At 43.8% G+C, this 16,075-nt stretch overlaps 1 protein-coding gene across 3 annotated transcripts; it reads right to left on the minus strand.

Annotated features, from left to right (window-relative positions):
* Positions 1 to 275: 275 nt before the first annotated feature.
* Positions 276 to 11,400, minus strand: CATIP (ciliogenesis associated TTC17 interacting protein). 3 transcript variants are annotated; one of them, XM_075181070.1, is made up of 11 exons: positions 11,353 to 11,400; positions 10,206 to 10,284; positions 7,750 to 7,855; positions 6,335 to 6,535; positions 4,781 to 4,836; positions 4,294 to 4,380; positions 3,734 to 3,898; positions 3,005 to 3,126; positions 1,836 to 1,912; positions 1,486 to 1,574; positions 276 to 509 (listed from the first exon to the last, which is right to left on the minus strand). In XM_075181070.1, the coding sequence occupies exons 3-11, from the start codon at positions 7,841 to 7,843 to the stop codon at positions 306 to 308; spliced, it is 1,095 nt and encodes a 364-aa protein (XP_075037171.1). In that variant the 5' UTR covers positions 7,844 to 7,855; positions 10,206 to 10,284; positions 11,353 to 11,400; the 3' UTR covers positions 276 to 305. The 3 variants fall into 3 exon arrangements, with proteins under 3 accessions (XP_075037171.1, XP_075037172.1, XP_075037170.1); XM_075181071.1 differs by lacking the exon at positions 11,353 to 11,400 and having other exon boundaries at positions 10,206 to 10,316; XM_075181069.1 differs by lacking the exons at positions 10,206 to 10,284; positions 11,353 to 11,400 and adding an exon at positions 9,465 to 9,624.
* Positions 11,401 to 16,075: the final 4,675 nt, after the last annotated feature.

Raw genomic sequence — 16,075 nt, forward strand, 5'->3', positions numbered from 1 at the left:
AAATAAACTTGCCACCCCCCCCCCCCCCCCCCCCCCCCCACACACACCTCCCAGCGTACACCTAGAGGAGGCAGCGTCTGCATTTTTTTTTTACGGCCATGATATCCCTGAAGAATCCAGCACTGTACTGCCGAGGCTTAGGAATTCCCCTGCTCTAGTGCCACAAGCTTAGGCTGGCAAAGCCCAACTTTGCTAGTAGTAGTATGCAGGTTTTGTTTTTGTTTACAGTTCTTTTCATACCCAACTTCTAGGAACACATTAAGCACCAGAAGCCACTCTCATAGTGTATTTATTGCTTGCAGACATTAAGACTTGGACTGAGGACCCCGTAATACAGGGAAGGTGTCTCCACGTTCCTGGGCCGGCGAGAAGGGGCCAAAAAAATCAGCTGCAAAAGCGATGATGTCCTCTGGCTTCCTGAGGAGTAAGAACTGCATGAAATCCCCCAGCAGAACCTTCATCTCTGGGTGGCGGCGGAGGTAGGTTTCATGGTCTGAGATTAGTTCCTCCTGGATGAGAAGCAGAAGAGGTGTCAGACTGCGCCGTTTACATATAAAGTCAACTCAATATAAGATGTTTCACAAGGGAGGTGCTTAACTTTCGGCTGTGCACCCGAATTGTACTGTACCTTAAACCCCCCTGATCCATCTCTCTGAGCACAAGGGCATGTAAGTGCGACATACACACAATTCTAAATATGAAAGCAGGTTGTGCACATGTTCTGTGTGTCGATTATACACAGAGATTCCTCTTTATGTCTCATTTGTGTTAAGAAGAAGACAGCAGATAGACAGGTGAAAGGAGGGAAGAACAAATATCTGAGAGTTTCCTACGAAGGGTTGTCCATGCACTACACACAGCCAACTTTTCAAGGTGTATATACTGCGTATCATCGGCAGCCATTTATATAGCGCTACTAATTCCGCAGCGCTGTACAGAGAACTCCCATAAGTCCCTGCTCCATTGCAGCTTACAGTCTAAATTCCCTAACAGACACACAGACTAGGGTCAATTTGGTAGCAGCCAATTAACCTACTAGTATGTTTTTGGAGTGTGGGAGGAAACCCACGCAAACACGGGGAGAACATACAAACTCCACACAGATAAGGTCATAGTCTGGAATCAATCTCATGACCCCAGTGCTGTGAGGCAGAAGTGCTAACCACTGAGCCGCCCACTCGTGGGCTTATGCTCCGTGAGATATTGTCTCTCCTCCATTCAGACGTACATAATTATGGTCCTAAGATGAACATATATCTCTGCCATTCAGTCAGCGACTGACTGTATCAGCTCAAACGTCAGTACTACTTACTTGATTACCTCTTTCAATCTATTGTGTTCCAGCTGTGGTCCCAGCACACCCTACCAGCCCTTGGCTGATGTGGAACTACAACTCCCAGCATGCCCTAACATCTAGAAAGCCCCAAGGCTGACACCTATGAACACATTGCCTCTTACATAGAGTTTTCTCTATGTACATGTTACCTTTCTGTCCTGGTATTCAGAATATAATTGAACATCCTCCTCAAAGTTAAGGGCCTTCTTTTCAAACACAGGTTTGGGATCTTCTTCCTCTATAAACACATGTGGGAAACATGTAAAGTGTATGAACTCCACAAAAAAAGCGCAGGAGAGAATAATGTGTCAGACATTCACGTTCCAATCCCAGAGAGACCCGTCTCATGTGGGTCTTTAGCATAACGTTTAATCTAACAGATCTGAAGGCCATAAGAAATATATCATCTCCCCAATATAAAACAATATTCTGTAACTTGAGTGTAAAGTTTCATGTTTGGCTCATACTCTGTTTTCATGGCTGTCAGGATGTAACCTACCTGGTTCGGATAATATGGGCATCTGCGTGATTTTAATGGTAACCGGAGAACCAACCTGGACTCGACTGACCAAGTGTCTGTGAGAAATCGAAAGAGAGGAACGAAAATTAGCAAAGGGGCATTAGTTAGCATTAATGCTCTCCGGGTTGAGATGCCAAAATGTAATGTTCCTCATTACTATAGGGGTAAGTATAACGGGATATCATGTAATAGGTGAGGTTTCTATATTGAGAATGATCAGTTCAGTAATAACTGGACTGACCGACAACCAATGTGGTTGGTAGGATTGCTGGAGACACTTGTTCAAAGCACATAGCTGGGTCAGTGTTTCTCACTTTGTCCCATAATTAGATTTTAAGATCAATTTTTGCAGGGAGGAACATTGTGTAAAACAATATGTACTATGGAACAAGAACAAAAACTTAATGTTAACCTACAAAGTCCTCGGCAATCTCGAATCCTCTCCTTTTTTCCCCTGATCTGCTCCACTCGCCCCATGGCCTCCTTCCTCCTTCTATCGCCATCATCACCATTTATTTATATAGCGCCACTGATTCCGCAGCGCTGTACAGAGAACTCATTCACATCAGTCCCTGCCCCATTGGGCTTACAGTCTAAATTCCCTAATATACACACAAACCAAGAGAGACTACGATTAATTTAATAGCAGCCAATTAACTTACTAGTATGTATTTGGAGTGTGGGAGGAAACCGGAGCACCCGGAGGGAACCCACGCAAACACGGGGAGAACATACAAACTCCACACAGATAAGGCCATGGTGGGGAATTGAACTCATGACCCCAGTGCTGTGAGGGAGAAGTGCTAACCACTGAGCCACCCAGCTGCTATGTTCACAAATTCTCACGTAGCCTCCAGGACTTCTCTTGTGCTGCACCTTTTCTCTGGAACTCTCTTCCTCCACCCACCACTCATAGCTCATAAATGGTCTATTCAGACTAGCCTATAACCTGGCCCCATAATAACTCACCCGATCTATCCGACTTCTCCCATCACATTCTGATCTACAATACACTGTTACCTTATGTGTTCCCTCATCTATTCTTTCTATCCCTTTTCCATTAGATTGTTAGCTCCTCTGCTCTGTATGATGCCGAGCAGAGCACTGACAAAAGAACACGCTCTTGTATCTGGTAAAGGGAACATTACCCATCTGGTAGAAAATAGCACTGCCATGTGATAGGGATATCCTCCGAATGCGTCGTCCTCTCTATACCGTAAGCCTCCACCATTGTCTTCCCAATAACCTGATGACGGGTCCCGAGAGGCTGCTGGTACACACAGAATAAAAATATACAGCGATCAATGATGGAAACTGCAATAAAATATATTCTGTCATAGGATTCAAGTATTTTTTTAAATCTCAGTTCCTCATTTCTCTTATTTACCCCCGCAGGCCATGTCTTAGGGCTCTTCCCGAAAGAGCGGAGGTTAAATACTGTTTATACTGTTTTGGAAAATATATCTAAAACCTTTCGAAAAGTAGCCGTATTGCCGAGGGGGAAGAGAAGGGGTTAATGGTGGAGGAACTGATGGATAGCAGCGAGCTCAACCCTAAAATGGGCAGCAGTCTTAGTTGGTCAGTTCCACTACTAGGTCTTTCTTCAATGTTTCCATCACTTCCTCTTAGTGTAACTGGGCCTCTTTAATTATTAATGATTGTTACCAACTACTCAATCTTCTAACATATCACATCTACGGGGGACATTCAATTAACCTAAAAGTGGCGCAGGAGCCTTGCACGATGGGCTCCTGAGTGATCTTCCTGTTAATACGGTATCGAAATCTTTGCTCGCACAGAACTGAATCTCCCCATATATATCTAATAAGATCATACTAATGTCAATTCATAGGTGTCTCACATAATAAGCAACTTACATAGCTGGAAATACACAACTTTGCCTCATCATCGAAGGTAAGGAAGTCCAGGTTTTCTATGTCCCGTCTCCTTGCCAGAAGACGCATGAGCAGTAAGTTTGAGGCCTCCGAGACGAACCCGGTCAGCGAGGTTAAGTCGTACGATGTTGTTTCCTGCTGTACTTGCTATGGAAATATGACAACAATGTATCTCTGCATTTGTCCTATATACTTTCTCCTAGTTCAGGCTTGGCTAACCTGTGGCACTCCAGGTGTTTGTGAAACTACAAGTCCCAGCATACCCTTCCAGCAATAAGCTGCTATATATTGGCAAAGCATGCTGGGACGTGTAGTTTCAGAACACCTGGAGTGTCACAGGTTAGCCAAGCCTGTCCTAGGACATCGGTGTAAACTGTGATTCGGACAATTTTGATTCGGGGGTCCCCTGGGTGTCATATACTAAATACAGTCCATTATAAACCACCTCGTTTTGGAGTCCCAGCTAACAAGTGGTTAAGCACCATTGTCCTAGGGGGTCGTAAATGTTTTATTTTAGCTAAAGGGCAATATCTGCCACTCACCTGACCCTCGGTAATGACTCTGTTGATCACCATCTTGTCACCTTTCCTTTTCATGTGAATTTTCTTGTCCAGGGAATGTTCTTTCATCTGAGAGAGGTAATAATTAGAGTATAAAGAGAGTAAGAGGAGTTGATTTCTTGAAGGTTTCTCTCCACAACCAAATACGACCATCAATGCTTATGGGATTCACAAGCTTCAGAACTAGGCCCCTATACCTGCGTGCTTGCCTATAATTCCCACGTGTCCTCTGTAACGTACCGTATGACTTCATATAAAATCACAAACAACATTAAAGACGGCTTGAAAGTCCAAAATCCAGATAATAGTTACATGGAACAGAAGAAGGAATTAAAGAAATGTACAAAACAATTAAATACTACAAATTGAATTTCTAGGAGAAATGATAAGATGACGCTTGGATTACTCCACCCCCAGATGATAATATTAAGGTTCTGTAATAAAGTAGATTGATAGCTCTTGTGGTTACCTTTATATACTCATGGTGATGCTGTTCCAGCGTTTCCATCTGTGGTGAGATATAAGCTGCAGAAATACAAAGAAATGAGATTATCCTCAGGTGGGGGTCTAACATGTTATTACACCAGTGACGGGAGGGAAATATAAAAATGTATTATATAGATCAGGCCTGGACGACCGGTGGCTCCAGGTCTGTGAAACTACAAGTCCCAGCATGAGAAAATACAGTGTGGCCATGAGAATATGTATTATCAGATATATATTTTTTTTTTGTGGTTTCTATCTCTAGTCCCCCCGCCCCTCCCTCTAATGGTCCAGGTTTTAATCAGGGGCTGTCTGGGTTGGGGGGCAGGGGGCCATCTCCCGCTCAGGCCGCCCCAAAATGGGCTACCTGGGGCTGGGTCATTGGGCTACCTGCATCTTTTTTGCTTTAAAAAGTTCCTAATAGGCTGCTGAGCTGAGTCTTAGCCCCCTCCATCTAAGGCTATAATTTGCCAGCCAGGGCCGTCTTTCCCATTGGGGCCCTGCAGCCCAGGGGGGCCCGTCGGAGGCAGCAAAAAAAAAAACCTAAAAAAAAAAAGAAGACAATACTTACCTTGCGGTCAGCTGGCAATCCGGCTCCCTCCATGGTCTCCTCCTCCGTCGCGCTCGCAGTGCATGTCGGGCGTGACGTCATCACGCCCGCCCGACGGAGGAGGAGACCATGGAGGGAGCCGCATCGCCCATATATATAATATATATATATTTTTTTAAAATATATATATATACGTGTATATAGGGGCCCCGGTGCACTGCTATGCCCGGGGGCCCAAGAAGTTGTTAAGAGGGCCCTGTTGCCAGCCCATGGTTTCATGCGTGAGCACAGGGGGTTGAATCAAGATGACTGAGGTCAAGTTCTTATTAAGGGTTCAGGCCGCCCTAGGATAATACGCCCGTAGAGCCCCCTTCTCTTCCTTGACAGGCTAAAGCTAAAAACAAACTCATCCTTAATTAAAAAACGTTCCCCCCCTACAAATTGTTACATCTGTGTGTCTTTGAAACTCAGCTCCACCTGGATTTTTAGGCGGGTCAAAATCACTACTACTGAGGGTGATGGGGGAGGGGCTGTCAGGTTGCGTCTGTCGCCATCCCTGTCTCTCCTACTGGCTTATTCTCAAGCTCCCATCTGCCCAAGGATTGTCTTCTGCCTTTACCATTGGAATATGTCATAACTAAAACCTTACTACATACATTCATGTTTTCTTTTATCTCATACTTTAATATTAATTTCAGTTTATACCTTACTCTGTCACAATTGCACCCCAAAAAAATCTTCCAACCCTCTCCCCACTTTCTCCAAAAAATCTAGCGCCCCCCCCCCCCCCCCCCACCTTCCCTCAAAGAGCATTGTGCCCTAGGCTGTAGCCCAGTCAGCCTATTAGATAATCAGGCCCTAATTAAGTGACTTGTACTCAAATGTGGATACACTTAAATCTTGGACTGTTCAGGGGGACCTGAGGAGCCTAGTTTGGGAAACACTGCTATAAGCTATTATACATATAATGGGTGATAACAGAATACTGACCTACTATGGAGGTTCCACATGGTGCATTGTCAACCGTGCCGTGGCTGCTGGCGTGAACCAGGAAGCATTTCTCATCCACGTTCCCTTCTTGTTCATAGTGAGCGGGCTTCACGCTGACTGTGAAAGACCCCAACTCTTTACCGGAATCTGACACGGTCTGTAGAAGCTCAGTAAATAAGCAGAGATCCAGCTCTTCCGGGCCTGGTGGAACAGAACGGTCATATTGTACTTATATTGGCGCACACGTGACTGCGTAGGGTAAATCCACATCTGGTTGTAGATTGCACAAAGATTCCAAACTTAAGTGGACCTTCGTTGGCCGCTTTCTACTCTAAGGGGTAGAAGCATCAAACCTTCAATAGAGGAAAAGTGGAGGTGTTGCCCATAGAGACCAATCAGATTCTAGCTATCATTTTCTAGAATGTACTGGATGAATGATACCTAGGATCTGATTGGTTGCTATGGGTAAGATGAGGAATCAGTAAGTGGAGGTAAAATGTCCATTAAATGGTGACAAATGTACTCTGTAATACAGCAAAAATACCACATTTCACGGTTTCTATAAAAGTCATACTAGCCAACTTTTCCTAGTTGGCTTCAAGGAGAACCCGGGGGAGATGGGCGTGTGGGGGCGGGGCTTGAAAAAATTGCATCATTTTGCCCCCACACCCTAAACGTTTGTCACAATTTTGGCCAATTACAGCAGATGACACAATATTTACGTCATTAAGCCCCACCGCCGTCAGTTATCTATTGCGGGGGCAAGAACCGGGAGGTTGCCCTGCTCTCCCAGGAGGTCTCCCAGAAATGCAGGAGTCTCCTGGACATTCCGAGAGAGTAGGCAACTATCTCTTAAAGAAAAGCAGCTAATGAATCTCTAGAGACTGAAGTGTCTTCTACATTTCTGTCTTCATTACTGAAGTCATGTTGTCTTACCTGTCAGTCTTTGGTTAAATATTGGTCTCCATGAAAATGGCCACCTCCATAGGCATGGACATAGCAGACAATTTCTGAACTGTGTCATTATGCCACAGATGGAGAGGCCAACCACGTCTTGTACTGGCTCAGCATCAGGGAGAATGCCAGACTCTTCAGGTAGTGAGGGAGATCACCCCTATTTCAGGGAGTCTCCCTGACATTCAGGGAGAGTTGGCAAGTATGATAAAAGTGCATTAGACACAAAGTGGAGATTAAATGTCCATAAAGTGCTGCTAGATTAACTGCATATTCTATAACAAGAAATGTCATCTACATCACAAATGGTGGTAAACCAGATATAAAAGTGATATTAATTTTTATATATAATACAGAATTAATTTACACCCATTTTAAGCACAAGTTACCTCCATGTTTCTCTGGTTTTAGAGAATACTCCAATATCAGTTGATACAAAAACAAAACTTGCTGCTACTCACCCACACTGGACATGAACTCCAGGGCCTCTGCACTTGGGCTCGGGATCTTGGTAGGTTCAGGAGACTTCAAAATTGGTGGAGAGCTTGATGCCATGTTTTAAGACACCTGGAAAACAGTTTTCCCAGTTACATCCTGGTCTACAGATAACACCAGGCAGATGGGGGTCATTAAGGTGGTGATGTCCCCTTCCCACCACTAGAGGGCACCCTGGCTGCATGGGGCACTTATCACACATTTCAATATATAGACTTAAAGAGAGTCTGTCATCTACACACAGTGGCGGTGGCCAATTTGTGGGCTGAACCAGTATTCAGCTTATCATTTTACTAGAAACTAATGAAATTATCAAGAAATTAAACATGAAGTGCCTCACACCTCAGTCATGTCACTAGTCCATAGTGAATTGCTAGGTTGTATTCTCATAAATAGAAGTTCTGACCACAAAATGACTTTCACTACTGTGTGTAGGTCACGGGTCCAGTTTAAATGGGACCCACTAGAAAATGGTTCTAAATGACCATAACATATTTGCACACTTGATGTCCCAGCTGGTATTGAAGAGCATCTTCTCCAGAATCTATATCTGAGACTATAGATGCTCGTACTGGTCACGAGTTTATCAAATCGATAAATCGGCACAGTAATTCGAAAATTTCCTAAAAATGTTAACATTTTTGATCGATTAAAAAAAAACCAAATAGCTGAATTTGAGAAATATTTAACTGTGTTTGAGCTAAATAGACCACATTCAGGCCTGTCGGACAACACGTTCAAGCATAAATTGATACTTTACAGATTTTTTATTTGTGAACAGCAAACCTCAGCACAGCAGTGTTCGCAGTACGAATGAATAAAATGTGTTAAATTACTTTATTACTTATATAGTTTATAAATAAAAATATTTAACAAAATTGATGATGGCACCCCAACATGTTTTCGGTCACGGAACCGGTGAAATCTGATTGAATTTCGATCTGGTTTGAAATTATTGTGCATTTCTACTCGAGACCATTACAACCGTATAGTGAAAGGATGTCACATCCGAAAATGAAGCAAATAATTTGAAATAACAGATGTGGGATGAAAACACTAATACAATAAACACCAGTCACTTATATATTGAAGAGAAAAAGATCTAGATCAGCTGTTATTTTAAGTTGTCATATAGGAACAGTCCTAGATTTTAAGGATTTATCCCTGAAAGCTGGGTCACCCATGTGCGGATCTCCCAAGATCCAGCAGCTGAGTATCATTCAGCTGCCACAGCGATGTTCTCTTTGTAAATCATGGTGATGGGAGGTTTTACACATAAGTTATTGATTATATCAGAAATAACCTGTGGCCCTCCAGCTGCTGATGAACTACAAGTCCAAGCATGCTGCCCACAATATGAAGAACTACAGGAGGCTACTACATTATGTCTTAACTCATGTCCCCACTACAGGGGCCATTTTGCCATAGACAATTCTATAAGCCACAATAGTATATGGTCCACACAAAAATGGCGGTCAACATCGATCTATGCATACAAATTGAAGACACATTTGGAATAGAAAGTTAGTATAAATTCTGGTCTCCCAGTAGCTGAATTACTTGTCTACGTTGTAGTGAATGCAGCAGACGCAGGTTACATTGTAACCAAACTGTGATGATTATACACAATCACAATGGCGCCCGTTGATATAGCTGTGTATGGGCCGCTCCCTGCATGTACCTGTACGATGCGTCCAGCCGGGGGCGCTCTCTGCAGCCGTTACAGCACCACACCGGTCCCGGGAACCGAGGCTGCTGTCTCCTGGTCTAGAAAGGCCGCGTCCGCTCCATGGCAACCAGGGACCGTGTCCATGGCAACAGGGGCCGTCGCTGTGACGCCAGGTGTCCCGCGTGACTGCATCGCCATCTAGTGGTCTGATCCAAGTACTGCATGATTCTGTCATACCCTGGTTTGTGGAGTTAGTGACTGTTAATGTCATATATTATATAACATAGAGATGTGATTTGTACAGGGCTGCCAAGAAGAATTCAGGGCCCGGGTACAACAAATTCATGGGCCCCCCCTCATAGTGAAGTAAGCCCCAAAATTTTTTTGCGCCGCCTTACGGCGGCGCAAAAAAGATTAGGTATATGGTCATGTATTCAGGGGCGTGGCTAGCCAAACGGCAGTGCAAAAATTTTGGGAGGTGCGGTCATGCATTTGGGGGCGTGGCAAACGTGCCATTGGGGCGTGGCTAACATAAAAACCACTAGGCTCTCAATTCGCCGGAGCGTCACATATGTTTAAGCACTCCTGACTTTCAGGACATCTACCACCACAGGGTAGTATACAAACAATGCAGTGTGTACACAAACAGTTCAGTCTTGGCCTACACCTTACATTGGACACAACATTCACCAAAAATTGGTATTGTCCCTACTAGAATCACAACATTTCACACACTGTGCTGCTCTCTCCTACCTGTTCTTCTCACTTTCTCCACCTGTGGCTGCTGCTTTCTTTAGTTGTGGCTTGTCCGGATCCAGAAATGTTGAAGGACCTATTTTGAAAAAAAAATGGCTACATTTAGAAAATTACAGCCAGCCCCAGCGTTAAATCAATAGCACCCACGATTAATAATTAGGCCTTCCTCCAGCTCCAATATTACAATAATGTGCCCCTTCATCATCGCCATGCCTTATGATCACACTGTGCCCTCCATGCTGTTTTTGCCCCTTCATCTGGCTCCCCTTCATCAGACTATACTATGCTGCTCCCCCCCTTTTTCAATCCCACTGTGCCATGCCTCCCCCCCCCCTTTGTAACCCCACTGTGTCATGCTGCCCACCATTTTTTAACCCCACTGTGCCATGCTGACCCCTGTTTATTAACCCCACTGTGCCATACTGCCCCGTTTTTTAACCCATCTGTGCCCCTCTCATTTTTTCACCCCCTCTGTCATGCTGCTTTCCCATTTTTTAACCCCTCTGTGCTCCCCCCTCAATTTTTAACCCCTCTGACATGCTGCTTTCCCATTTTTTAACCCATCTGTGCCCCTCTCATTTTTTAACCCCTCTGACATGCTGCTTTCCCGTTTTTTAACCCCTCTGTGCTCCCCCCTCAATTTTTAACCCCTCTGACATGCTGCTTTCCCATTTTTTAACCCCTCTGTGCTCCCCCTCATTTTTTAACCCCTCTGACATGCTGCTTCCCCGTTTTTAACCCCTTTGACATGCTGCTTTCCCGTTTTTTAACCCCTCTGTGCTCCCCCTAATTTTTTAACCCCTCTGACATGCTGCTTCCCCGTTTTTAACTCCTCTGACATGCTGCTTTCCCGTTTTTTAACCCCTCTGTGCTCCCCCTCAATTTTTAACCCCTTTGACATGCTGCTTCCCCGTTTTTTAACCCCTCTGTGCCCCCCCTTATTTTTTAACCCCTCTGTCATGCTGCCCCCCCGTTTTTTAACCCCTTTGTGCCCCCTCATTTTTTAACCCCTCTGTCATGCTGCCCCCCCGTTTTTTAACCCCTTTGTGCTCCCCCTCATTTTTTAACCCCTCTGTCATGCTGCCTTCCCCCCCCCCGTTTTTTAACCCCTCTGTGCCCCCCTCGTTTTCCTCCCTTCACTTACCTTTTCTCCTCTCTTGGTCTTCTCTGCTGCTCTGTGCTCCATTGCTCCAGACTGACTGAATGCTGGGCATGACATGATGACATCACACCCAGCATTCAGACAGTCTGAATAGAGCACAGAGCAGCAGAGAGGAGGGATGCCGGCTCCGCGATCAGGTGAGTATGTTTTGTTTTTTTTTTAAACTAGCCTGCTCCCCCCACCAACGACCGAGCCCCCCCCCCCCCCCCCCCCCCCGCCAAAAAAAAAAAAAAAAAGGAAAGGAAAAAAAACGTTTTGAAAAGAAAAATTAAAAAATTTAAAAAAATCAGCAGCGCAAGGGCCCGGGCCGGGCCCCCTGACATGCCGGGCCCGGGTAATTAGTACCCGCTCCCCCCCCCTCTCGGCGGCCCTGGATTTGTATGGAGATCTACAGGTTGCATAAGGCATCATATTATAGGGCAGGGGGATATGGCCACTGCATATAGTCAATCACAGTTGCTTCTGATTTGTAGACAGGGGGTTGGCTGGGCTGCATGGGGACATCTGCTGCCTAGGCTGGTCCCATAGTGGGTTACCCTGGGCTGTATTACTGGACTACCTGCATTTTTCCTCCCTTTAAAATGTTCTTAATAGGCTGCTGAGATGAATCTCACCACTCTTCCCCCAGTCTGAAATTTACCGGCTAGCCCCTTCTTCTACCTATGGATTAAAACATTCACTGGCTTCTAAAAAGTGTCATTCTGAAATATGAATTTATAGTAGTATGCACCATGTGTATTAGTAAATGTTTCAGCTTGGCGTTGTTCTTGGAGGATGTTTTGGTACCGTTCTTTATTCATGGCTGTGTGCTTAGGCAAAATTGTGAGTGAGCCCACTCCCTTGGCTGAGATGCAACCCCACACATGAATGGTCTCAGGATGCTTTACTGTTGGCCTGACACAGGACTGATGGTAGCGCTCACCTTTCTTGCTCCGGACAAGTGTTTTTCCAGATACCCCAAACAATCTGAAAGGGGATTCATCAGAGAAAATCATTTTACCCCAGTCCTCAGCAGTCCAATCTCTGTATCTTTTGCAGAATATCAGTCTGTCCCTGATGTTTTTCCTGGAGAAGTGGCTTCTTTGCTGGCGTTCTTGACACCAGGCCATCCTCCAAAAGTCTTTGTCTCATTGTGTGTGCAGATGCACTCACACCTGCCTGCTGCCATTCCTGAGCAAGTTTGCACTGTGGTGCCCCAATCCCACAGCTGAATCAACTTTAGGAGACGGTCCTGGCGCTTGCTGGACGTCCTTGGGCGCCCTGAAGCCTTCTTCACAACTATTGAACCTCTCTCCTTGTAGTTCTGGATGATCCCATAAATTGTTGATTTAGGTGCAATCTTACTAGCAACAATATCCTTTTCTGTGAAGCCCTTTTTGTGCAAAGCAATGATGACTACATGTGTTTCCTTGCAGGTAACCATGCTTAAAAGAGGAAGAACAATGATTTCAAGCACCACCCTCCTTTTAAAGCTTCCAGTCTGTTATTCTAACTCAAATCAGCATGACAGAGTGATCTCTAGCCCTGTCCCCACCAACATTTTCATCTGTCTTAACAAGAGAATCACCTGATGTCAGCTGGTCTTTTTGTGGCAGGGCTGAAATGCAGTGTAAATGTTGTTTTTGGTTCATTGACATGGCAAAGAGGGACTTTGAAATTAATTGCAATTCATCTGATCAATCTTCATGACATTCTGGAGTATATGAAAATCATAAAAACTGAGGCAGCAGACCTTGTGAGAAATAATATTTGTGTCATTCTCAAATCTTTTGACCACGACTGTATTGTAAGAGAACCTATTGGCAGTGGGACCCTTCAGAAGAAAAACGTGACTCCTAAGTCTACATTTGGCTATAAGCAGCGGTGGTAGTGGAAATTAGCAGTATGGAAGATGTAAGTCAGTGGGATGTGATGGTTTTAAAATAAAGGCCATAGGAGAAGGTGGATGAAGCAGACCTGGTTCAGTCACTGTTATACTTATTATTCAATTTCTTGCTGAGATGTTCTTCAATAATTGTTTCAATGGGCAAATCCAACAATTTTCAAACAATCATGGTAGTAGCTTATACTATGAATAACCAGTATCCACTGACGCGTTTCGACCCTGAACATAAGTGATCTCCATTAAGGCCGAAACGCGTCGCAGCATACAGGTTATACGAAGCAGGAGCTACCACCAGGATTGTTTGAAAATTGCCATCTATCCTGGGATCTGCTTAACATCTGTGAGACGATCGCTCTTTATGTTTCTGGAAGGCATATCTGCCGTTTTATGGAGTTATGGATTACTCTTTGTTATAGTGTTTAATAAAAATTTGTATGTTTTTGTTCCAAAACATATTGCACTATATTCTGTTTCATTTTTATTTTCACATGTCCATGTCTCCTATGAGACAACCTCCCCTATGACTCCTTCTGAATCTCTCTACATACATTATTGATGAACAATTGAGATCGGAGATATGTGAAAAGCTCAAGAATATATTTAGTAAGTGCGTCACTTTGAGGGGATCCACGGTGGTCAGAGTCACATTTGATGACGTGTGATTTACAAGTTTTGGTTTTGCAAGTTCAAGCACAAGAGGGGGAACCTTATGGTGGATGGATAAAGTGGATCACTCATTAGAATATTGTTGGTTTTTTTTGGGCATATTTGGGTGTCTATAGAATACCATACTATTATATCCAATATATTTTTCGTTTTTCCATGTTTTGATTTCACCATTGACGAACATCTCATCAAAGATTGACTATAAGTATAAGTTTACTTATTTTTCATTTTGAAACACTGGTGTATGGGAAACAGATAACGCTCTTAGTGGCAGATTCAATTGTGCACGTTACTGTAAAAAGTAACGTGGCCTGTGCGTTATTACGGTAATAGTGCACTTAATTACTGCTATAATGCTGCCTTTGTGCTCGTGGCTCAGTGAGAGAAAGTAGGCCGGGTTAAATTTAACGTAATAACGGCAGTACATTTATAGCGGCGCTATTCTAGGGGGAATTGAATTCCTCCCCCTTACTCGCCAATATATATTATCTTCGTAGTTTGTTTCAGAAAGTTTTGAGCTGCAATCGTGTTTGAAGCGCTCCAACAAATCTCTTCATTTTCACCTACTGTTTTATTATACTACACCTGCAGGTACACACAAGCACATCTGCAATCCTGGATATTTATCAATATAATTGCCCATGCTTTGCATTGCATTTGTGCCGGTACCCTGACCTTTACTTGGGGCATGCTGGGTACAGTGAAGCCTTAAAAATTGACAGGCTGCTACCTCCCTGCCTCTCCCTTTTTAGGAGAGGAAGGGGTAACATTAGAAATTCTGCATTAGTAAGAGTTTTTTAAGGGCACATTCATTTCAATCATCATCATCACCATTTACTTTGCACACGTAGGAGTGTAAATTGGGTCATTAATACCGGTCCAGAGCTGGGATTTCCTAGAGAGACAGTAATTGCATTCAGCACAGCATAAGCAGATGTATAATAGAAACACACTTTAATTATTCATTAATACTAATTAACTTCGTAATGCATTAATCAAAGGCTAAATCTACATCAAAAACGGAAAATGTGGCTTGAGGTCAAGATAATCCTTTCTGGTTTAAAACAAGTTCTTTTTTTGATGAATGAGCCTTTTTAATGGTTTGTATATGGTATTCTTATTAATGGCTGATATATAATATTTGGTTTGGGAATTAGAACATTAAAGCATGACATTGGTGGATTAATAATAATAATTTACTGCTGAATCCTACTACTCTCAATCAGTCACCTTTAAAATAGGAATTGTAATGTGTCCAGATCATACTTTTCCTCGTTGGCTTCAGGGAGATCCCGGGGAAGGTGGGTGTGTGGGGGCGGGGCTTGATGAATTGCATCATTTGGCCCCGCCCCTAAACGAGTCACAATTCTGCCCAAGATGACAATATTTGCATCATTAAGCCCCACCTCCTATCTATTGCGGGTGTGAGAACCGGGATGTTGCCCTGCTCTCCCGGGAGGTCTCCCAGAAATGCGGGAGTCTCCCAGACATTCCGGGAGAGTAGGCAACTATGCGTTAAAGAAAAGCAGCTAATGAATCTCTAGAGACTGAAGTATCTTTTACATTTCTGTCTCCATTACTGAAGTCATGTTGTCTTACCTATCAGTCTTTGATTAAATCTTGGTCTCCATGAAAATGGCCACCTCCATAGGCATCAATACACGGACATAGGACACAATTTGTGAACTGTGTCATCATGCCACAGATGGCGAAGCCAACCACGTCTTGTACTGGATCAGCATCAGGGAGAATGCCAGACTCTTCAGGGAGTGCGGGAGATCACCCCTATTTCAGGGAGTCTCCCTGACATTAAGGGAGAGTTGGTAAGTATGGTCCAGATACAGACAACCCTCTGGTATTTCTATCAGTAATACGGTCACAAGATTATAAATTTCCCAGAGAGCCATGGTCCACACACCCTAATTTCCAACTATATTACAGGTGGCACACTGCTGTGACTGAAAATACAACATAATAAGATAGATAGCCATAGATTGCTGCAGAAATGTAGTTTTATGGACAGGAATGAAACTCTAAATATCAGAATTGTTGGTTTTGTTTTAACACTTTGTGCAATGTACCTATATTTATAAATATTGGTCGTGTTTTGGTTTTGCAGATGAGACATTGGAAAAAAAATAGAAAACACTTCGG

The sequence above is a fragment of the Mixophyes fleayi genome, chromosome 7 (genome assembly GCF_038048845.1).
Source record: "Mixophyes fleayi isolate aMixFle1 chromosome 7, aMixFle1.hap1, whole genome shotgun sequence".
Classification (NCBI taxonomy): domain Eukaryota; kingdom Metazoa; phylum Chordata; class Amphibia; order Anura; family Limnodynastidae; genus Mixophyes; species Mixophyes fleayi.